The 24,970-nt window shown below is 37.9% G+C and overlaps 2 protein-coding genes across 2 annotated transcripts; one reads left to right on the top strand and one right to left on the bottom strand.

Moving 5' to 3' along the window:
* Positions 1-13,405: 13,405 nt before the first annotated feature.
* Positions 13,406-13,759, bottom strand: LOC142168197 (uncharacterized). The gene has a single exon (XM_075228854.1). The coding sequence runs from the start codon at positions 13,757-13,759 to the stop codon at positions 13,406-13,408; it is 354 nt and encodes a 117-aa protein (XP_075084955.1).
* A 7,231-nt stretch (positions 13,760-20,990) lies between these two features.
* On the top strand, positions 20,991-22,927 carry LOC107766225 (protein DETOXIFICATION 49-like). Its single transcript, XM_016584973.2, has one exon. The coding sequence runs from the start codon at positions 21,105-21,107 to the stop codon at positions 22,692-22,694; it is 1,590 nt and encodes a 529-aa protein (XP_016440459.1). The 5' UTR covers positions 20,991-21,104; the 3' UTR covers positions 22,695-22,927.
* The last annotated feature ends 2,043 nt before the right edge of the window (positions 22,928-24,970 follow it).

Below are 24,970 nucleotides of genomic sequence, written 5' to 3'. Positions count from 1 at the left end.
AGCAAAACCCGCATCTAGACTTAGATATAAACCTAATTCCAATTATTAACTTCCTATGGATTCGATCCCGACCTAGTAGGGTTAAAACAACATCGACCATCCTCTCTACTCAATAGTTGTGTAGGCTTGGACCCGATCACTCGGCACTTCATATTGTATTTGAAGGTGAACCAGCTGGTCTAGTGGCAATGGTACAAGTAATCTTGTGGGTCCTTAGAAGGTATGCCACTGAAGTGAATTGGGAAGAGTTTTGTTAACTTGTCCAATCTCAACAATCCCTCAATAGACATCGTGGGCCTCTCCCCAGTTTATACAGCAACCTGCTAAACTACCCCAACTGACTGAACCGTTGAAGTTTGATATATGGGAGCCATCTGCTCTGGAGTGTGAGCACTAGAAGTCTGTGCTCCTCCCCTAGCCCGAGAGATGGCTGGTGCCACCGGAAAAGCACCAGTCTGGGCCATTCTCTCCATAAGGCCCACTAAACGGACTAAAGCGTCCCGAAGCACAGGAATGGCTATATATTGCTCCGGAACCTGAGCGGGTACCACTGGTGCAGTCTGATCTGGGATCTCCACTTCATGGTCAATCTGAAGCTCCACTGTGGGTGTTGCTGCTCGAGCTCTAGGTTAAGCTCTATCTCTGCCTCGGGCTCTGGCTTGACCTCGGCCTCGGCCTCTACCCTTGGTAGTGGCTGCAACAGGGGGCTCTGGCTCCTGCCCGGCTGTAGATGTTGTGTGTGTTTTCACCATCAGCAAGAGAACAAGCATTAAATGATTCAAACATCAATGATAGAATAAAATCGCATGATAGGGACAGAAAGAAGTGAGATTTTCCTAAAACAACATAGCCTCTAGAATATAAGTACAGATGTCTCTGTACCGATCCTCCAGACTCTACTAAGCTTGCTCATGACTCGTGAGACATAAAAAACCTAGTGCTTTGATGCCAACTTGTCAAGATCCGAAATTCTAAGTTCGGGACCGCGATGGCACCTAATATCCACTTGCTAGGAAAGCCGACTTGAAATAGATAATTAACCAATTTTAATAGTTGGAAATAAAACATTAACAATAATAACGATGAAATTCTAAATCAGAGTGATATAACACCTGACAACAACATCTAAACATATCCCATAACTTGGAGTCACGTATACATGAACATGTAGAGTACTACAAATAAGGTCTAAACAAAGTACAACTGTTTTGATACTCAATAAAATATTAATGATAGAAGGGAAAGGGACTTTAGAGTTGCGGGCGTCATGCAGCTACACCTCAAGTCTATAAACTATGATTGGATCCGAGCAGAAAGCTATTGAGCGCCGCTAGGACCAATACCAGTATCTGCACAAGAAGTGCAAAAGTATAGTATGAGTACAATCAACCAATTATACTCAGTAAATATCGAGCCTAACCTCGATGAGGTAGTGACGAGGCTATGATAAGATACCTACGTAAAATAAACATATACAAATGTATATAAAGCAACAATAATAACAAAGAATGATAAGATACTAGTTGGGAGGAGACATGCGAAAAGGGGAAGATATAGTATATACGGCAAGTATGAAATCACGAAATAACCAAGTAAATCACCAAAACATGAAATCACTTAAATCAAGAATATGAAAATGGCACGACATTACCCTTGTGTGCTTTTACTCTCATCCTCACCATGCAATAGTATGGATATAATGGCACGGCATCACCCTTCGTGCTTTTACTCTCATCCTCACCATATAACTATATGAATCCGAATAACAAATAATGCGGGGAAATAATTTAACTTCAAATATGATGCCATGATATCAAACTTCAATTCCAAAATACTCAACATCTTTAAAATAAGCAATAAATATGGAACGAATAATCATAGATATAATAACTTAACCTAAGCATGGGTAACACAATTAACGAACAATATAATACAAAGAAACAAGTTTCATTCGCATGTTTTAACCCAATAACAACGCATAAGTACTCGTTACTTCAGTCATCAAAGTGATCAAACTAAATTGTTTAAAGTATTCACATGCATAAAATTCTTAATCCCTCAAGTCAAGGTTAACCACGACACTTATCTCGCTTCGCAATTATCCCTTTCTATCTTAGGTTGTATGGTGGTTCAGCTAGTTTTTCAGGTCAACACAAACCAACCTCTATTTCGTGGAATAATAATAAGGTAAAGCAAGAAAAGAAAAAAAAGAGAGCAGAAGTCAGTTTTAGTGTTTGCACAAATATGAGCACATAGAGAAGTTAGTTCACGTATTCAACCAACCATGACTTTGCCTTTGGAACAAGCCTCCAAACCAACCAAATCTAGCAAATTATTGATCAAATGATTCAAAATAAGCTTTAGAAATTACTCGTCAATGAAAAAGGTCCAATTTTGATCATTTTTGAAAAAGTCAACAAAAGTCAACCCCAAGGTCGCTTCATCAAAACCCGAGGTTCGGACCAAAACTCTATTACCCATTCACCCACGAGCCCGGTTATGTAATTTATTTTGAAATCCGACCTTAATTTGATGTCTAAATCTTAATTTTATAAAAATCTCCAGTTCTACCCAAATCCCTAATTTCTACCATGGAAATCCTAAATTTGATATTGAAATCTCATGAAAAGTAATGGGTAATTGAAACGAAATGGATTAAAGTCACTTACCAATGAATTTAAAAAGAAAAGTCTCTTGAAATATTGCCTCTAGAATGTTTAGGATTGAGAAATCGTATAAAATGAGCTAAGTTCAGTTTTTCCCATCTTTTACCCAACTGCAAATGCGAGACTAGGGTTGCAATTGCGAACCCTCTCACAGAGGCCCCATATGTCGCAAATGCGACATTTAGCTTGCAAATGCGGTAAGCTTCTTCGGAAATGCGAAGATAAGTCAGGAGTCTACTGAGTTGAAAATGCGACCATTGACTGTTCACAAATGCGAGGTTCACTCAGCCCAGCCCATGCTCGCAAATGCGAACTCTTATTTACAAAAGCGAGGCTCGCAAATGCGACCTAGATCTCGCAAATACGAGATCTGCAGTAGACACCAGAACTGGTATTGCACAAGCAACCTTTGCACTATTCAAACTCATCCAAAACACATCTGAAACTCACTCGAGCCCCTTGGACTCCAAACCAAACATGCACTATACGAACTTGCTCGCACGATCAAAATAACAAAATAACACCTAGAACTACGAATCAGATATCAAAATGCATGAAATTTTTAAAGAAACTCAAGAACTTTCAATTTCACAACCGAGCGTCTGAATTCTATCAAATCAACTCTATTTTGTACCAAATTTTGCAGACAAGTTTTAAATAGGAAAATGAACCTATACCAAGTTCTGGAATAGAAATCCGAACCCGGTAGCCATAAAGTCAACCTACGGTCAAGTTAGGGACTTACGAATTCAATTCTGGGCCTATGCCCAAGTCCAAAATATGATACAGACCTATCAGGATAGTCAAAATACCGATCCGGGTCCGTTTACATAAAATGTTGACCGTAGTCAACTCAAATTATTTTTTTAAAGTTAAAATTAATATTTTCTTTAATTTTTCATATAAAAACTTTTCGGAAAAAAATATGGACTGCGCACGCAAATTGAGAAACACTGAATAGAGCTAATCGAGTTATCGAAATACTGAAATAAGGGCTAGAATTCAAAATGACCTATCGGGTCATTAGAGTATAAGTTACGAAATACAACGTACTATATATATTAGTCTAAGGAACTCTTTTTTTTTCATATAGAAACATATGGCGTCTTTTTAATAAATACCACCCGCCTCAAGTCAAAAGTCACGTTAATTTTTCTTGTTGGTTTGAGTGATCAATTGTCCATTTAGTTTAATTTTTCGGTTTTTCTTGAGAGGGCACAACGAAAATGAAAAGTTTACCGTAGACTCCCACGCACCGCATGCAAATTTAAGGGACACTTTTTATTATTTAATATATAGCTGAGTCATTCGTTTTTCGACCCCGTCTGTTGTAATTCCATGCAGCTTACCCCAAACAGGAATTGTCTCTAATTACAGCTGAAAAGGCATTGCACAAGCATTCCATTGAACCTCATAGTAAAGCTATTTTATGCAGGTGAACAAGATTTACACTTTGGCTGAATAAGCAAGGAATTAATAACTAATGATAGGACTACATGTGGAAAATGAAATCAATTATCTCGAGTGCACCGATAACATCCTCAGATCTATTGGCCTATTCTTAGAGCTTGAGAAATGAGACCAGAATTACAAATTAAAGAACAGTGTAGTTCGACAGACATGCATAATATTCTTTTCCTCACCTATTAGTAATTTAGATTAGGAATTGAAAGTTTTGAGCAATGGTCTGATCAAGAAACCAGTTAACAACGTCCAAATGTATATGATTCGTCAAACTATTTTACCAGGAGTAGTATTAATCTTGAATTGTTTCCTTTACGGACGAGATAAGATTAAAGGCGGTTATTGATAGATTCGTTCTTTCTCATCTTTGCCGTTTATCTTGTCTTTTGCAATAGCATTTTATAGAAACTAAGGGTCCACCAAACAGTATAGAGAACCAGATTCTCTATCAGTTCCTATAAACAGTAGTAAATAAATAATACACAATAATTACGTGCAAAACTCTTAACTCACGGGATTAAAAAATACGACCTACCCTGGTAGGATTTTAACTTCACTAACTGAGCAAACTTCAGATTACAACCTATTGCAATCTAGGAATTAAACTCTTAATACTTCACCTCTTACAATAACTTTATTGCAAGCTCTTTGTAATATCTCTATTACAAGATCATACTCTTGGCTAACTCCGGTCAACAAACAAAAACAATAATAGTTAAATGATGTCCTACTAGATGCTTCTACTAAGCTGTGTAAGAATACAAGTAAATAATAAAAGACAAATACACAACCAACATAAAGGACACAAGACATATTCAATGTCGGAATCTGGTCCTTTGTTTTGTAGTAGCTTTGTTCTTCAATGACCTGAAGGAAAACAGAACCGGCTGCACACTTGAGAGAATGAATATTTAGGTTTGCAATTGTTAGGTCAAAACCTTGCATCATATTGATTATATATATGTGAGGTCATGAGAAAAGATGCAAGGGAATATCTGGTCTCTAGCAAGCTTCAACAGTGATGTTGTAATGTTGCGAGTACAGTGCAGCATCTTTAACAACTATAATATTTACTTGTACGACAACTTGAGGAGCTGATCCTATATGTTCCCTTTGTTGTCTACTTATACGATTTCCTTGAGAATTACGCCAGATATCTGAGTAGTTACAATAAGCGCAAGGGAACTGATTGTATCAGGTTCCTATCTAATTCCTTCACAAAGTTTGAAAAATTAGCAAAACCATATTCGCATAACTTATCAGTTTTTCCCTTTTTGATGATAACAAACTCAGAATTGATATCCCCTTTGAGAACCAGATTCTCACATTGTTCCTCCTACCAATCAGACGTCTTCCCCCTGAGAACCAGTTTCCTGGTACCTGATTAACTTTCCCCTTTTAGCATCAATGAAAAGAAAAGAAAAACAAGCGTATACAAAAAGAACTCCAGCAACATTAACTCATACCACTTGTGTGCACACAACATGATTAAAAATAGAACATAAGAGATTAACATTTCACAAAATAGATAGTCATGCCCATTAATTATAAGAAAAGAAAAAATATAGGAGTAGCAGTACCATTCACACAAATATTACAAATAAAAAAACTAAAGTACCACAGTCACAGAGTAGGATCAACAAAAGGACAATATTAGGAGAGGACTGTGAAGGGGTCCAAAACAAGGGATAGTGGATGGGGGACATGAAGGATTAGGAAGCAAAGGCTTTGAGGAGTCGATCCACTCATTCATTTGCACCCCTGTGATCAGATATCAGCTGCTCCTTCAGGTTCTCAACCTGTTTCTTCAACTCAGAATTCTCAGCCTTCAAGTGGGAAATTTCTTCTCCTTGAGAGCTACTGGAACGAGGTTCCTTTGCTGGCCTGAGTAAGCTTGGACTGAAGAATGGCATTTTCAGCCTTCAGGCGCTTGATCTCTTCATTTGCAACCTCCTCTGCATCTATCAGTTGAGAGATGGTTGAGTTTTGCTCCCCAATCCTCCCTTCTTCATTACATACTCGCACTCCTCCAGGGTAATCACGGTGAATATCTGCTTTCTAGTTCCCATAGACGTCATTCCCAATAGAACCCTAAATCAATCAAAGACTTTGGTAAGGTGTAACCTATAAGAAAGACTATGATTATCATCCTTAAAGTCTGCTACCTTCCGCATGTGTTCAATCATAATACCAGGCAGATTAATGGATGAGAAGGATGCCAGTGCTTCTAAGAGAACCAGGTCCACGATAGAGGTGATAGACCGTCTCTCAGCCCTAGGCAGCAGCACCTTGTTCACCAGCTCAAACAACAGCTGGTATTGTGGCTGAAGAGCCTTCTTGTACACTCTCTCCCTCGACATAACCGCTTACTGCTTGATGATCAATTTTTTAAAATCAGGGGAATAGGTTCCCTCCACATTTTTACGTCCAACACTAGATATATCAAGAATCTCATCCAGCAAGTTCTCATCCATAACAAAGTCTTTTCCATTCACCTTCAGACAGATTGTGTCCCCATCCACTACAGACATGCAAGCATAGAAGCTACTTACTTCATATTCATAAACTTTTGGACTAGGGATCTCAAAGAGAAGTGTCCATTTCTGGAATTCAACAATCTCTACAAGTTGTCTCATGCCTGGTTGTTCAATAATCTCAGGGTCAAATACTCGACCCCACATAACGTTTTGTTTTTTGAGATTTTTCCTTCTCTCTAACTCAAACAATTCTACCCTTGGTCTTTTGGAGGAACCATGTTCCTTACTAGTACTCTTTCTCAGAGGCTTCATCTTTTCCTCTTTCCCTCCTTCCACTCTTTCTTTCATATCTAAATCATCATCCTGGTAACTGATAACTTCTTTTTCAGTCACCAGCTTCTTTCGTTTAGTTGCAATGGTTTTCTTGCAGTTTTTCCTAACAAGAGGAGCTGTTTCCTTAACAGTCTCCTCATCATCTACCTCAACTACATAAGTAGGAGGAACATCCTCCTCATTAATCAGTCTACTCTTCACAAACTACATTCTCTTCTTTTTCTCCTTGTTCGCCTTCAATGCATTGTCAAGGACAACCTTGCTCTACAGCCTAGTGGTAGGGCATTTTGGAACAGTATTTGTTGTGGCTTTTTCCTTACCCCTAGCAGCCAAGTAATTTATCACAGGTAGGTCATCAAGATCTTCCTCACTCTTAACAGAGTTACATTCAGATACAAATTTCATTGTATGATACTCAATCTCTAAGGGAACAGGAATAGGGGAATCAAATAGGGGTGTGTCAGCACTGTCCAGAGGGGGATCTTGTAGAACTTGGAGTTTTATACCAAGTAGGAGCAAAAAACTCCCATTGGGTAGGTCCCTCTGTAGGTTCTCCTGTATTTTTGACATGTACTTGTTCCCCGTGAAGCACTTGTTCCCCCTCACCCTATTCTCTCCTATGACACAGTGGTTCCCCTTACATCTCTGCACCAACATCATCAATCATAGACTCCCTAACCAACTTCTCCACAGCAACAGGCTCCTTTTCAGGAGAAGTAGAGCCCCTTTTAAGTGTATCGCTCATAGTTTTCTCACCGTCCATACCCAAAACTTCTGTAACAATAGAAAGTGATAGAATATTATCTGATGTAGGAACAACCCCTTCAACACTTTGAACCTCTAAAATTTCATATGCTTGTGACCCCTCAGCAACATGGGAACCTAACTCTTCGTTCAAACTTACTTCCTATGTCACAACACGCAGATTCGAGACTTCAACGCCTTCATCCCCTTCCATAATTTCTTCTGTAGTTTGAATATATTGAGAGGTGGACATCGTTTGCTCGGAGTCCACTCTTTTGGTAGGAGCAAATGGAGATGGAGAAGAAACAAACTTTTTAGGAATTTGATTTTTACGGTTGCGATGGGGGCCAAAACCAGATGGTTTTGGGGTTAGGTTGGTTTAAAATTAGCGCTTATGTGGGTGAAGAATATGGCCCAGATCCAGATTAAGGCACGACTTTATATGGAGAAGGTGCAGGGTTGGCTTCAGTTATTTTAGGAGATGTAGCATCTTGTTGAGACATGTTCGATTTTTGTAGTAAGAAGATACGAAAAAGAGGGTTTGAGAGAGGAGAGAGATTGTTCAATGTTGAAAGTGGGGAAAGAGATTAACTATTGGGTATATAAAATAAAAAGGGGAACCGGTTAAAAAGGGGCATGAAGGAGAGGAGACGGGTCGTCGGGTCGATTTAGAACGAATGTAACATTTGGGCTTAAGGAGGCATCAAAAGAGGCAAAAACAAAATAATGACGTGGCACCCTAGCAATTCAAAATGCATATAAGTGTAAAAGAAACTACTAACCTGAGTCATAGTAACTAGGCTCCTTGACAATTTTTGAAAATATGAGCAATAACTTCTAGATATTAGCAATGCCAATTGTTAGTTGTCCGTCCTGAATTTGCCATGCGTCTCTACCTATAGTAGTATATATTTGAGATAGATGTCGCTAAAAATACTTTTTAGCATTGTACTTTTCTATTCTTTCATAGCCAATCATCAAGGGACCAGGTTCTTAATTAAGCTTGATCCACCCTAGCTCCAAACGATTTCTTTCAAAATATTCTCTGCTCAGTGCCTTGACGAAGATATCTGCTACTTGGTTCTCTGTCTTACAAAACTTCATAGAAATAAGCCCATTTTCAACATTATCCCTTAAAAAGTGATGACACATATCAATGTACTTTGTCCTTTTGTGATGTACCGGGATCTTTACCATGTTAAGGGCACTTGTGTTATCATACAATAATGACACATAATCTGTAAGCACACTTAAATCTTCTAGTTGTTGCTTGATCCATAGCAGTTGGGCATAACAAGAAGCAGCAGCCACATATTTAGCTTCAGTAGTGGAAAGAGCCACTGAGTTTTGTTTCTTAATACCCAATGAGATCAAGCATGACCCCAAAAGATGTGCCATTCCAGAGATAATCTTTTTGTCCACTAAGTATCCAGCATAATTAGAATTAGCATATCTAACTAGATCAAAGTTATCATATGAGGGATAGAAGAGGACCAGGTCCTGCGTTCCCTTGAGATACCTCAGGATTTTCTTGGCAACCTTCAAATGAGATTCTTTTGGAATTGATTGAAATCTAGCACACAATCCAACACTAAACACAATGTCAGGTCTGCTGGCAGTCAGGTATAGAGGAGATCCAATGACTACCCCTATACATAGTTTCATTGACAGGAGAACCAGGTTCGTCCATGTCCAGGCGAACATCAGTTGCAATGGGATTATCAATCGTCCTTGAGCTTTCCATCTCAAATCTTTTTAACATCTCCTTGATGTATTTTTGTTGACTTATCATAGTAAATTTTGAGGTTTGCTTCACTTGTAACCTAAGAAAACAGTTCAACTCCCCCATCATGCTCATTTTGAATTCACTTCCCATGAGCTTTGCAAACTCCTCGCAAAAAAGTCATATGTTGTACCAAATATGATATCATCAACATAGACTTGCACAATCAACAAATTTCTCCCTCATATGTTCAAAAATATAGTATTGTAAATTTTTCCTCTAGTAAAGTCATTCTCAAGAAGGAACTTAGTTAATTTCTCATACCATGCACGAGGAACTTGCTTCAAACCATATAAAGTTTTATCAAGCTTGAAGACATGTTCAGGATGTTCATGACATTCAAAGCTAGGTGGTTGCTTGACAAATGCTTCCTCCTTTAAATATCCATTTAGAAATACACTTTTAACATCCATTTGGAACAATTTGAATTCCATATGAGATGCAAAAGCTATGAGAATTCTGATGGCTTTCATTCGAGCAATATGAGTGAATGTCTCGTCATAGTCAATTCCTTCTCTTGATTATAACCGTGGATCACCAACCTAGCTTAGTTTCTTGTTGTATTTCCAAACTCATTAAGGTTATTTTTAATACCCACCCGGTTCTAATCATAATTTTGCCTGAGGGTTTGGGAACCAGGTGCTGCACTTTGTTTCTCTCAAACAGATGTAGCTCTTCTTGCATAGCATCTATCTAGTCAGCATCTTTTAATACTTCCTTGACGTTTCTAAGCTTGATTTGAGATAGGAAGCTGAGAAGGAAAATATGTTTCTTGCCTTCGATCTAGTTTAAATACCAGAGTCCAAACGTATGATCACATTTTGAAGACGATATGAGCTCCGGTGCTTCCAGTTTGATACTTGAACTTCAGAGTGCGAGGGAACAAGTTCCTCTATATTTGAACCATCATTGACATCAACGGAAGTGTTAATTTCACTCATTTGTCTTGCATCAGGAGTACCTGATATAGCATTAATAACTCTATGCTCAGCTTCAGTTGCAGTAATAGGAGGACCAGGTTCCTCGATTTCTGTTGGAAGTTCTGCTTCATCTTCTTCACCACTCTCCTTAACTTGAGTCATTAGATCAGTCTTCCCATTTTCCATATCTATGGATTCTCTAGTAACCTTTGAGAAGTCTTCATCTTGATCATCCTTATCTTGTGAATTCTTCTAACTTAGGTGGTGAGATTCATCAAAGATCACATGCACACTTTCCTCTACACATTGAGTCCTTTTACTGTAGACTTTGTATGCCTTGCTTTGAGAAGAGCAACCAAGAAAATTTTCCTCATCACATGTTGCATCAAATTTTCCCAATGCTTCCTTACCATTGTTGAGAACAAAGCATTTACATCCAAATGCCCTTAGGTAAGTCAGCTTTGGTTTTCTCCCATTAAGCAATTCATAAGGAGTTTTGTCAAGTAGGGACCTGATCACGCATCTGTTAATCAAATAATAGGCATTGTTAACTTCTTCAACCCATAAACTCTTTTGCACGCCACTATCAATCAATATTATTCTAGCCATATCCTCAAGAGTCCTATTTTTTCTTTCCAATACACCATTTTGTTGAGGTGTTCTAGAAAGAGAAAAGTTAAGACTTATGCCATTTTAAATACAAAATTCATCAAACTTGGCATTGTCAAACTCGGTGCCATGATCAGATTTGATACACACAATATTATAGCCTATCTTCACTTGAATCTGCTTCTCAAAAGCAACAAATAATGGAAAGGTTTCATCCTTGGTCCTTAGAAACAAAGTCCATATAAATCTGGAATAGTCATCAACAATCACAAAGATGTACTTATTTCCTCCTCAGTTGGGTATCCTTAGAGGTTACAAAGTCCATATGAAAAAACTCCAGTGACCTTGAGGTGATCACTTCTTCTTTGATTTAAACGAGGGCCTAACTTGCTTCCCTTTTACACACACATCACACACTTTGTGATCCTTGAATTTTGACTTGTGTAACCCACGAACCAAGTCCTTCTTAATCAGCTTGTTTAGCAAATAAAAGCTTGCATGCCCTAGTCATTTGTGCCACAACACAGCATAATCATCAATAACACTTTTGCATGTAAGATCACCACCATTCAAAGAGTTGAAATCTGCAACATAAATGTTCTTGAATGTTTTTGCTAGAAGAACTACTTCACCAGTTATGCGGTTGGTGACAGTATAGAATTTTGACAAGAACTTCACTTTGTTCCCTTTGTCACAAATTTGGGACACACTCAGTAGGCTGTATTTCAAGCCATTCACATAGTATATATTTTTAATTAAGTGGGAGAGTGTTTTGCCAATCTTCCCAACGCCAAGAATATATCCTTTCTTGCCATTTCCAAAGGACATACTACCACCTTGGAAGGCCTTAAGTGAGAGAAAATTATCCATTCTTCCTATGATGTGTTAAGAGCAGTCACTTTCCATGTACCAATTTTGACTGCTTTCCCTCACTCTAGCCTGCACACAAAATCACTAATTAGACTAAGAAACCCAAAAGGGTACCTTGCAATAATAGAATGGGTGAATCAAATTTCTTTTTATCCATGCAGACATCACATATTTCTTTTTCAGAGAACCAGGTTCCTTAACAGTAGGTTTGTTTTCAGCAAAAACTTTATTTTTATGTTGAGACTGAATTTTAGCTTTACAGGAGTCCTTGTAATGACTAGTTTGACCACAATGAGTACAAAGCCAACTATCAATCACACATACATACATGCTATGGGGATCATAGGGAGTTTTTGCCTTATGGAACCCGATTCTTTGTCTGTTCCATCATTACTCTTATACATAGACGTGATTACATCGGAGGACCAGTTCCATTTAAGTCACTTAGCTAGATCATTTTTAATCCTCTTAAAGTTGTTTATTCTTTTCAAGTTCAAGAGCAAGACTTGTTTTGGCAATTTTAAGCTCATTTTCAAGTTTAAGTTGAGCTTCATTTGCCACTGCCTTTCCCTTAGAGGTGTTCATCCATTTTTTTTATATGATTTTTTAACAAGGTATTTTCTCTTGTTATTTCCTCCACTTATTCCTTCAGATCTATAATTACAACCACCATATCATCTCGCTTTTGTTCTACCTCTCAATTTTCTCAGTTAAAACATTTTTTTCATTTATGAGGTTGCGATAAGTATCAATTGAAACATTTGCTAAGGATATTAATTTCTTTTGAGAGTAAGTTTTCAAGTTTATTTGAACATCAAAAAAATTCACCTTATCACCCGCATTGTCCTTATCATCGTCAGAATTGGCCATGAGTGCAAATATATAATCACACTCTATAGATCCACTTTCAACAGCCATCATGGAGGTGTCTTCTTGATCATCCTCACCTTCAGATTCACTGGAGGAATCTCCCCAGGCAGCCAGAGCTTGCTTCACAACATTTTCAGTGGAATCTCTTCTTTTGAACCTTATGCCAGGGACCAGGTTTCTCTTGGTCACTTTGTCAGTATTGTATTTGTAATGGTCCTGGTTGTGAAGAGGATAATCCTTAATAAAGTATCATGGATTTCTGCACTTGTGACAGAAGTCACTTCCTTTGGTGTTTTTGCTAGAGCTTCCTCTCTTGGGAATTCCTTCATTTTTTCGAATGATCTTTTGGAATCTTCGAGTGAGATAGGCCATGTCTGTCTCATCGCCACTGGAGTCACTGTTCTCAGCTTTGAGAACCAGGCTCTTCTCTTTTTTGGGCTCTCTTCTTTCAAGATCTTTCTTCCTCTTCATCTCATAGGTTTTGAGATTTCCATTGAGTTCATCAATGGTTAGCTTCTTCAGATCCTTGGCTTCAGTGATAACATTCACTTTACTTTCCGAGGAACCTTGTAGGATACTGAGTATCTTCCGGACTAGCATGTTTCTTGGGATGACTTCTCCGAGGGAGTGAAACTCATTGATAATGGAGGTGAAGCGTGTGTCCATATCCTAAATAGACTCATCCTCCTTCATTTTGAATAGCTCATACTCAGTAGTAATCATATCAATTTTGGACTGCTTAACCTGAGTAGTTCCATCATGGAAAGTTTGGAGTGCTTCCGAGATCTCCTTAGCGGACTGACAGGCTGAGATGCGATTGTATTCATCTGGTCTAATACCATAAATAAGAATCTTTTTTGCCATGAAGTTCTTCTCAATAGCCTTTCTATCAGCATTGTTGCACTTTTTACTTGTTTTTGGGACCATAACTGTTCCCTCACCAACAATTTTCATGGGAACAAAAGGGCCATCACAGATCACATCCCACAGCTCTGAGTCATCAGGCATGATGAAGTCATGCATTCTTGTTTTTCGCCAACCATAGTATTGGCTGTTGAATCTTTGTAGTCTATAGGTTGATTATCCTTCCTCGAAGTTTGTGAAGCATCCATGAAGATCCTTTGTAGGTGCTAATCTTTTAGAAAGAATTTGCTCTGATACCAATTGATAGAAACTAAGGGTCCACCAAACAGTATAGAGAATCAGGTTCTCTATCAGTTTCCACATTAAACAATAATAAATAAAGAACATATAATATTTATGTGAAAAACTCCCATCTCACGAAATTTAAAATCACTAATCTACCCTAGTATGATTTCAACATCACTAACTGAGCAAACTTCAGATATAACCTATTGCAATCTAGGAATTAACACTACTAAAAATCCGGTAAAAACCGACCAACGTTGATCGGTAATGGCAAAAAATCGACCAAAACACGACTATTTACGTATGGACGGTATTTTTGTGGTCGGAAAGGCATACCGACCAAAGTTGGTCGGAAATTACCGACCAAAGTTGGTCGGTCAATTAAATTCAAAAAAAAATATTACAAAAAAAAACCGGCTAAAGTTGGTCGGTATTTTAATTATGTAATAAAAAGATTCACCATCTGAGAATCAAACCGGGGTCTATACTATGGCAGGATACTATTCTACCATTAGACCATTGGTACATTTTGTTTTAAGACTGTCTTTTATTTGATTTATACTCTTTAATTGTATTTTCGCACGAAAATAACCGACCAAAGTTGATCGGTTTTATTAAAAAGTAAAATTACCGACCGAAGTTGATCGATTTTTTAAAATGACCGGCCGAATTAACCGACCAATTTTGGTCAGTTTTTTAATATTAATTTTTTATTATTTTAATTGAAAAACCGACCAAAGTTGGTCGGTTTCTTGAAACATAAATTTCGCGGGACTCAAAAATAGTTTTCCGCATTTTTGCGCCAAAGAAAACCGACCAAAGTTGGTCGGTTTCCTAAAAAAAATTTTAAAAAAAAATATTTTGAAAAACCGACCAACTTTCGTCGGTTTTTTGGTTGGTTTTTTAACCGACCAAAGTTGGTCGGTCGACCTTGGTCGGTTTTTGCCGAATTTTTAGTAGTGTAAACTCTTAATCTTTCACCTCTTACAATAACTCTATTGTAAGCTCTTTGTAATATCTCTATTGCAAAGTCACACTCTTGACTAACTCTAGTCAATAACCAAAAACAATAATGGTTAAATGATGTCCTACTAGATGCTTCTAAAATGCTGTGTAGGAATATAAGTAAATAACAAAAGACAAAGATACAACAAACTAAAGGACACAAGACATATTCAAAGTTGGGATCTGGTTCTTTGTTTTATAGCAGCTTTGTTCTTCAATAGCCTAGAGGGAAATAGAGGCGGCTGCACACTTGAGAGAATAAATATTTAGGTTTGCAAGTGTTAGGTCAAAACCTTGCATCATGTTGATTATATATGTGTGAAGTCATGAGAAAAGATGCAAGGGAATATCTGGTCTCTAGCAAGCTTCATCAGTTCTATTGTACTGTTGCGAGTACAGTACAACTATAGAGTTGACTCGTATGATAACCTGAGGAAGTGATCCTAGATATTCCATTTGGTATTTCTCGTTTATGATTTCCTTGAGAATTTGGCGAGACATCTGAGTAGTTACAATAATCGCAAGGGAATTGATTGTATAGGTTCCTATATGGTTCCCCCACGAAGTTTGACAAATCATCAACACCATATTCGCATAACTTATCAACAATATTATCATATTATAAGAGATAAACTTTATCTTGAATTCGAACATAAAGTGGCTTCAATTTTTTCTTTGCTCGTCTTCTCCGCAAGGTGATGATAAATAGAGCAAAAGTCCTTTTTAATAGTAGAAGACCATTGCTAGTCGAAGACCACCGAGAACTTTTGGAAGCTCAAGATTAGTTTCATGAATAAAACTTATACTTGTATGCATGGTGAGATATATTTAAGCCCAAAACAATGAATGCTTAGTTAGTGGGGTGGTTTTTTATGCATATGACTTTCGCAGTACATTGTTGTTTGACTTATATCGTAGAATGACTGCTGTAGGATCCGAAATTATAGAATGCTGTTAAACATTAAATATTCTTTCTTATACTAGAAGTAAAACTCAATAAATACAAGGAAAGTTTCCTGATAGATGTCCAAACTTGAATATAACTTCTGTGACATCATAAATGTCGACAATTGTATCTTGCATGATTAAAGACTTTCTATTATACTCAGAGGCGGATCCAGGATTTAAACTCTATGGTGTATAAAACTTTTTAATATTGAACCCATTATATTTTTAAAGTTATGGATTCATATCTATTATTTTTGCAATTTTAATGAATTTGTACACATAAATATTTTACTCCGCATCGAAAGTTATGAATTCAATTGAACTCGTATATGCCACATTACATCCACCCATGATTATACCTTTTGAAATGCAAAAGAGGGCGGAAATATTGGATTCATCATATTAATGGCTAATTTGTTTTATTTAATTACAGGGGGAACTCATAATCCATCATACAAGTAAATGTATTATGAACGGAGGTCAACGGTCTAGACCATTTAAATTATGGCACTTTGATGGTAAAGAAAAATTTTTCTACACGTTTTACGGTCTGTTTTCAGTTTATGTCCCACTAATTTTCTACACGTTTTTGCTGGTGCGACCAGGGCACTGCCAATAAACTTGGTGTATCCCCAAAATCCTGTTCTGTGAGATCTCATCAAATATTAATAAAAAAGCTTGTGAATTGTGATTACGTAGTTGTGACCTGTGACTGCTGCATGCCCATTTATAATGTTTTCTCTGTAGCAAAATTGACTATAAACCTACAGTGTGGAGTTAGGACTTGTGTTCTAAATTCACTCAGATTCCAAATGCTGACTTATTCAGTTTCCTCCTAATTTATACCTCCATATATGTCCTGGTATGCTAGTCCTCTTACTAATTTGGGCATCTTTTAACAGCTTGGAAGATTGTACCATGTCTATTTCTTTCTATTTGTATACTATCATTTGGTTAATTCCCTACAGCATGTGCATAACAGAGATGATCATACTCAAATATGGTAACATCAACAACCCAGTGAGTTTGTTTACCCGAAAAACGGATAGAGTTGAATTTGTACGTAGTTCTAAAGATATGTGGCGCAACTTAATACAAATTGTAAGGATAAATAGAAATATAAGTATGGATTGCAAAGAATCTAAAATAGATAAGGTTGTAAAGAAGATGAATTTTAGGACTAAACAAGTGGAATCAATTTAAAAAGCTTGAAAGAACAACTCTTTACTATGGGAGAATATAGTGTTTTGATTACAATGTAAGCATGAAAGCCTCCCTCTGCAGAAATGATAATCATACCCTTTATAATAGAGGGATCTTGCTTTAAATATAATTAAAAATACTCAGTGGGAGACCCATGATAAACCAATTTTTTCACAATTCCTGCCAAGATTCTCTCCTCTAGTGGGATTGCAACGGCTTTTGTCTGTGAGCTCGATCTTGACCAGGACATCTAGGCTTCTCCTTCGCATGTGCCCAAACCATCTAAGCCTTGCTTCCCGCATCTTGTCATCCACAGGGGCCACACCCACCTTCTCCCGAATATCTTCATTCATAATCTTATCCATCCTGGTGTGCCCGCACATCTACCTCAACATCATCATCTCTGCTACTTTCATTTTCTGGATATATGAGTTCTTAACTGGCCAACACTCTGCCCCATACAACATGGCCAGTATGACCACCACTCTATAAAACTTACCTTGAGTATCGGTGACACTTTCTTGTCACACAGGACTACAGATGCTAACCTCCATTTCATCCACCTCGCCCCTATACGGTGTGTGACATCCTCGTCGATCTCCTCATCCCTCTGAATAACCGACTCAAGGTACTTGAAACTTCCTCTCCTGGGGATGAACTGTGATCCAAACCTCACGTCCAAGCCCGCTTCTCTCGACTCAATGTCGAATTTGCACTCCAGGTATTCTGTCTTAGTCCTGCTCAATTTGAAACCCTTAGACTCAAGGTCCTGTCTCCAAATCTCCAGCCTCTCGTTAATGCCGCGTCGCGTCTTATCAATCAGAACTATATCATCAGCAAACAACATATACCAGGGCACCTTCCCTTGGATATGACATGTCAGTGCGTCCATCACCAGAGCAAATAAGAACGGGCTGAGCGCAGATCCTTGGTGTAAACCCATAACAACCGGGATATGCTCTGAGTCGCCTTCCACAGTCCTAACCCGAGTCTTAGCTCCATCATACATGTCCTTAATCGCCCTAGCGTAGGCAGCCGATACGCCTTTTGCCTCCAGGCATCGCCAAAGAACCTCCCTAGGGACCTTGTCATACGCTTTCTCCAGGTCAATAAACACCATGTGCAGATCCTTATTTCTATCCTTGTACTGTTCCACCAATACCTCCTAATAAGGTGGATCGCTTCCGTAGTCGAACGGCCCGACATGAACCCAAACTGGTTGTCGGATATAGACACTGGCTTCCTCACCCTCACTTCCACCACCCTCTCCCACACTTTCATAGTATGACCTAGTAACTTGATACCTCTATAGTTGTTGCAACTGTAGATATCAACTTTGTTCTTGTACAACGGTACAACCGTACTCCACCTCCACTCATCCGGCATCCTCTTCGTCCTGAATATAACATTAAATAGCCCTGTCAGCCACTCCAAGCCTACTCTACCCACATAATTCCAGAATTCTACCGAAATTTTGTCTGGCCCGGTAGCTCTGCCCCTACTCATCTTACGCATAGCCCCCACTACCTCCTCAACCTTAATGCGCCTACAGTACCCCCCCTTCATTCAGAAATTTATGAAACTATGTCTGCCATCTCCTCTTAATCTGATCCTCTCCCATCAAAACTCTACCATCCTCGTCTTTGATGCACCTCACTTGGTCCAGATCCCGAGTCTTCCTCTCTCTCGCCTTAGCCAGCCGGAATAACTTCTTTTCCTCGTCTTTGTTCCCTAGTTCCTCGTATAGACGACCAAATGCTGCAGTCTTAGCCTCCATGACCGCCAACTTCGCCTCCTTCTTAGTTACCTTAGACCTCTCCATGCTCGCTCTCCTTTCCTTCTCGCTTGTGCAACCTACTAACTTCAGGTACGCCGCTTTCTTCCCTTTTTACTTTACCTTGGACCACTTCATTCCACCACTAGTCGCCTTTGTGCCCGCCAGAGAAACCCTTCGAGACCTCTAACACCTCTCTCGCCACCTCTCTTATACAGTTCGCCGCCGTCGTCCACATAGCACTCGCGTCCCTGCCACTCCTCCAGACTCCCATATCTGATAACCTCCCCTCCAATTCCTGAGCTTTATCTGTAGTCAAGGCTCCGCACCTAATCCTCGGCCGTCCTCGTACATACCTCTTCTTCATCTTAATTATGATACCAACATCCTTCACCAAGAGCCTATGCTATTAGATAAAAGTAAATTAGCAGAAAGCATAGTGCAACAATTCTATTAGAATCTTCGTCTATCCGATAAAATTTTAACATAAAAATTCCATAAGATAGTTAAGTTTCAAATAGTAGTGTGGAACCATAGAAATGCTGATTACAAAGTATTGATTAGCTAGCAGACAAAAACGAAAATAAAAGATTAAGATGTGCTAAGAATCATGAAAAAGGAGAAATGAGGATCCTTTGCTTTGCAAGTGAAGAAACTTTTTCAAGGTCGGTGAGCCGTGCCGCAAAAAGAATCGGACAATCCTTATTAATTACTCCTTCCTTGCCATCTTTCTTTCCCTACAGTATATATTATGCCGTTTTACAAGCCATGAAAATGCAACTCTGGTTTGAATCTTTTTCTAGATTTTAACCGTCCAAAAGTTGCTTTTGTCGCTGGTTACGACTTTGCTGACCTTACCTAGCGTATTTAGGGGTTCCATGGGTCAAGTGAATCCATGCTCCCCGCCCTAAATCATGTATAGTAATGTTATATTTTTCAAAAAATACTTAAATATATGTGTTTGAACTCATGCTCAAAGTATTATATGATATAATGATTATTGAGTGTACCTCTCTAGATGAGTTTGTGAGTTCAAATCTTATGTCAATCTTGTTGTTTTTTCCTTTTTTCTTTTCTAGAAGTAGACGCCTATGGGAGATGGGCGTGTCTGATGTTAGTTTTTGCGTATTAATTAAGTACATTTTGTTTTTGTTTGGTTAATTCTTTCAAAATTTCCACACATTGAAATTTCTATTCTTCTTTTGTCGCTGTAAAATCTTATATGATTAAACAAAATGCGTATATTAAAACTAGTAGCAGTGTATGATGTAGCATATAGTAATGTGTTCAATTGATCTCAATATTTTAAATATGAAAAATAGATATAGATGTAAGAAAATTACTATTTAAAAAAACAAAAATTTGAACTTATAATTTCAAAATTGCAATGGGTACACAATTTAAGAACTAAAAGTTGAACGCGTAAAATTTATATTCTGAATTCACCTCTTTTTAATAGTGCACCCAACTTGTCAAAATCCTGGATCCGCGTTGATGATATATCCTCCTATCCATCATTTCTTATATCCATGTCCTGCCAAATTCTATACATTCGTGCAACTGTACACCAACTGAATTTCTAGTCATCGCACTGTTCATCAACAGTTCATCTTTTGCAAGTTATTGACCAAAGACCCAATTTTTATTTAATTCTAAAGGACACTGGACAGTGGACACTAATAGTGTAAACGTGTTTTTCCCGATAGGACGTCGCCTGCTCTATTTCTGGGTTAATTACATTTTATTACTATTCTGATAGTGGGGAAAGAATTTATATTATTAGTGTATAAAAATTTAAATGTAAAAAGTTGAACATATCTATATACATTATTCTCTGTGTCCTAATTTGTGTTGATGCACTTTCTTTTTAGTTTGCTTCAAAAAAAAAGTGATACCTTTCTATATTTGTAGACAATTTAATTTTAAATTTTTTAATTTAAAATTTTTTAATAAAATAATTTATAATTATACAAATATATATTTTGGACCATAAATTTTAAAAGTATTTCTTTATTCATGAAATCCCTGTCAGTTGACAAAAATAGTTGAAATCATAGTTGACAAAATCGATTTTCAATGTTCTGTTAGTGGTAAGGCAGTTCAGAACCAAGCACCCAACATTCAAACAAGAAAAACTGTCCGAGCGTCAGTATAAAAACCCCTTAATTCCTTCCACTTTAAATCACACATCTCACAACTCTCTTTCCTCCATCCATTTCTCTTTCCCGTTTCACATTCGTAATCTGGAGTTGCTAATTAAGTTCCTAGCCAAAAACTATTTCAACAAAAATGTGCAAGCCGACAAGTTCACCACTCTCTTGCAAGTGCAATTCCAATGAACCACACGAGACCAACATGTTCACCCTTTTGATCCCCAAATGCCCAACAAACAAATTGCATGACAAGAATAATCTTGACAAAACCATTTCTTACAAAACCACTCATTTCTACCTTGTCTTTAAAGAAGCACAATCCATAGCCAATATTGCTTTTCCCATGATACTCACTGGCCTTTTACTTTACTCTCGTTCATTAATTTCCATGCTCTTCCTCGGCCGGGTCGGTGGCTTAGCGCTAGCTGGCGGCTCGTTAGCCGTCGGCTTCGCTAACATCACTGGATATTCAATTCTCTCTGGCTTAGCCATGGGAATGGAACCCATTTGTGGACAAGCTTTTGGTGCCAAAAAATATTATCTTCTTGGACTTTCCTTACAACGAACCATTCTTTTACTTATTTTAACTTCATTTCCTATCGCTCTACTTTGGGTCAACATGAAAACTATTCTTCTCTACTGTGGCCAAGATGAAAATATTGCCACAGAAGCTCAATCTTACCTATTTTACTCAATTCCTGATTTATTTGCACTATCTTTACTTCATCCATTGCGTATTTACCTCAGAACCCAATCGATAACATTGCCTCTCACATTTTGTGCCGTCCTAGCAATTCTTCTACATATTCCCATTAATTTTCTTCTTGTTACTAAACTTAATTTAGGTGTCAAAGGAGTTGCCCTTAGCGCCGTTTGGACTAATTTTAACCTCGTAGCCTCACTTATTGTATATATCCTCATTTCTGGTGTGTACAAAAAAACTTGGGAAAATTTGTCAACAGAGTGTCTCAAAGGATGGAAAAAACTCCTAAATTTGGCCATTCCTAGCTGCATTTCCGTTTGCCTAGAATGGTGGTGGTACGAGATTATGATTTTGCTTTGTGGGGTTTTACTAAATCCAAAAGCAACAGTTGCTTCAATGGGAATTTTAATTCAGACCACTTCATTAATTTACATATTCCCATCTTCTCTTAGTTTCAGTGTTTCAACTAGAGTTGGCAATGAATTAGGTGCTAGAAATCCGAACAAAGCCAAACTTGCAGCCATTGTAGGCCTTGCTGGCAGCTTCATATTGGGCTTTTCTGCTCTGTTTTTTGCGGTAACAGTAAGAAAAGTTTGGGCCAAGATGTTCACTCAAGATAATGAAATTCTTGCACTAACTTCACTTGTATTGCCGATAATTGGGCTTTGTGAACTTGGGAACTGTCCACAAACAACTGGATGTGGGGTGTTGAGAGGAACTGCAAGGCCAAAAGTTGGTGCGAATATAAATTTGGGTTGTTTTTATATTGTTGGAATGCCTGTGGCTGTGGGGCTAAGTTTTTATGTAGGATTTGATTTTGAAGGTCTGTGGCTGGGATTATTGGCTGCGCAAGTGTCGTGTATGGTTACCATGTTGGTGGTTTTGCTTCGTACTGATTGGGATTTTGAAGCAGAGAGAGCTAAAGATCTCACCGAAACTATAGTCTCTGTTGTTGATGACAACGAAGATATTGAGGAATATAAGCAACACATACCAGAGAACAAGGAATATTCTGTGTGTTAATGGAGTAGTTTTCTGGTGTTTTCTTTTTTACTTCTTTTTTCTCTATAATTTCAGTTATAATCATTTTCTACTTATTTTAGATGTACAGTGGGGTACGAAGAGAGTACAGCCAACCCTTTTGCTACTTCGCGAAATTCAAATAGGGATATGTAAGAAGGAATGTCACAAGAAGTAACAAAAGATTGTACCTGGTCAAACAAATTGCAAGAAAATTTGTTCTTCGTGTTTTATAATCTTTCCCTATATCACTCGTTAAACAGTAAAAAGTTAAACAGAAAGACAAGGTTGTTTCCATGGTCCACCCAGTGTGTATTCTGCATGCATGGACTCGCGCAATTTTGCCAAAATCAAGTTTCTTACGTGGCCAATAACATCATATCAAGCATTACAAGTATTAGAACGTGCTCTATTTTAAATTTATTTTTAATGACATAGGCAGGTGCAGTCAAAATGAATCCACATCTATTCTGTAGTAAATTTGCATCGTAAGTACTACCTCATTATATGACTATTTAGTAATACTTCCTTTAATTTTGCTCCGTATAAAGTTGGTACTCGTAGTCAGGAGTAGTAAGGGCATTAGTGAAAAATAAATTTGCCACGAGAATCAATTAACGGGTGACATGTGTCAACAAAGTTATAAAGTAATTGAAAGATAACGTATAAATTACGTTCAGCTAAGTACGTTAATATCGTGGCTATTAGACCCGAGAATGATCGTGCGAAAATAGCACCGGATCTGGTATAAAGGATTATTCATAATTATGAAGATAGAGAGAATCAACTAATCCCCGATTACGCGAAATTTGCATTATTATGCTATTAATTACGTGTCAATTATGTGACATATAATGAATACTATTATCACGACCTAATTCCTACCGTAGGCCGTGATGGTGCCCAACGCTGCCGTTAGGTAAGCCCACGATTAATTAATACGTCGATCGATAGTCCATAACAGATTTTACAATAACTGACGAAATAAGTAAGCGAAATTTCTGTGATTAGTACTAATATTATATTAAATGTTTGAACATAGTCGAAATATAAATTCAAATATCATAACAGAAATACAACCAAGAACAAGAACCTTAATCCCCAAAACTCGGTGTCACAAGTGTATGCGCGTGAGCATCTATTAGAATATACAATACCACTACAATAACTGTCTGGAATAGAAAATAGACAGAGTACAGTGAATGAATAGGAAGGGGACTCCGTGTGCTGAGGATTGTAACATAGAGAGCAACTCACCACAAAATCTCCTCAGTAACTGCTCCCTCGCGTTAGTATGACCAACAAATATACTTGTCTCAGTACCTACACAATTAGTCTAAACTTGATCTCAATCTCTCCCACTCAAATGACTCACACATCACACCTACACAATAATCCCATGGGAGATATTCCCATAACCTTCTGCACCAAGTAACAAAATATGTACATCCATGGCTACCAACCATGCTATTTCTGTAGTGGTAATCAAGAATCCACAAATCAATATACAATGCCTCTTCCCACAAAACACCATTCTCAGGTGACACTAAAATAGTGCTAGTATACTCTAAACATCTAAAAATCTCCCTCGCTCCTTCGAACTCGTAACATCCCTGTCAAAACCGAACCGCAACCTTGAATCTTCAATCCTAATTCCACAGCGCTCACTGCACCTATCATGCTATTATGCGAGAGTACAATAATTTCATCATAAATCCTGAATCACCACTATAATAAGAACTTCATCGGTTAGAAACCTTTCACAAAACTCATTTCATGAGAAAAATCGCAACTCGCAACCAACTTCCCATAACCGCAGAAGAAATGAACCTTAAGTCATGGTCGAAACCGTCATAAATTCTTCGGGGCCTATTTGCACATAATCAAGCCATCAGAATTGAACCCCTATAAGTCAACCAGATCACGGAAAGTGCCAAGCCTTCAAGTTTTATCACAACACCTGTATAGCCTTAACATACCAAAAGAACCGATCATTTCCCTTACCATGTTGATCCAAACTACTTCTAAACTGACCCAACTTCTTTAGATTTCTTCTTGACCTACCTTCATGATACACCTCTCTTTCCAGCACACAATGGATCTCAATCAACACTCATCTCGAGTGGCCCCCAAATCACAAGTCCACGTCGCCTTAACACATATTAACCATTTTATACCCTCTCATGCACTCAATAATATCTCCAACTGATACACCCGTTCCGAGAAGACTTTCTGCGAATCTAGAGTTGTTTCTTCCATCTCTCTAACACTACCTCATA

Source organism: Nicotiana tabacum, chromosome 13 (assembly GCF_000715075.1).
Source record: "Nicotiana tabacum cultivar K326 chromosome 13, ASM71507v2, whole genome shotgun sequence".
Lineage (NCBI taxonomy): Eukaryota > Viridiplantae > Streptophyta > Magnoliopsida > Solanales > Solanaceae > Nicotiana > Nicotiana tabacum.
This window is presented reverse-complemented; position numbering and strand designations above follow the sequence as displayed.

Coding starts and splice junctions, on each gene's coding strand:
- LOC142168197 (XM_075228854.1), bottom strand. CDS start 13,759: ATGCATGACTTCATCATGCCTGATGACTCAGAGCTGTGGGATGTGATC.
- LOC107766225 (XM_016584973.2), top strand. CDS start 21,105: ATGTGCAAGCCGACAAGTTCACCACTCTCTTGCAAGTGCAATTCCAAT.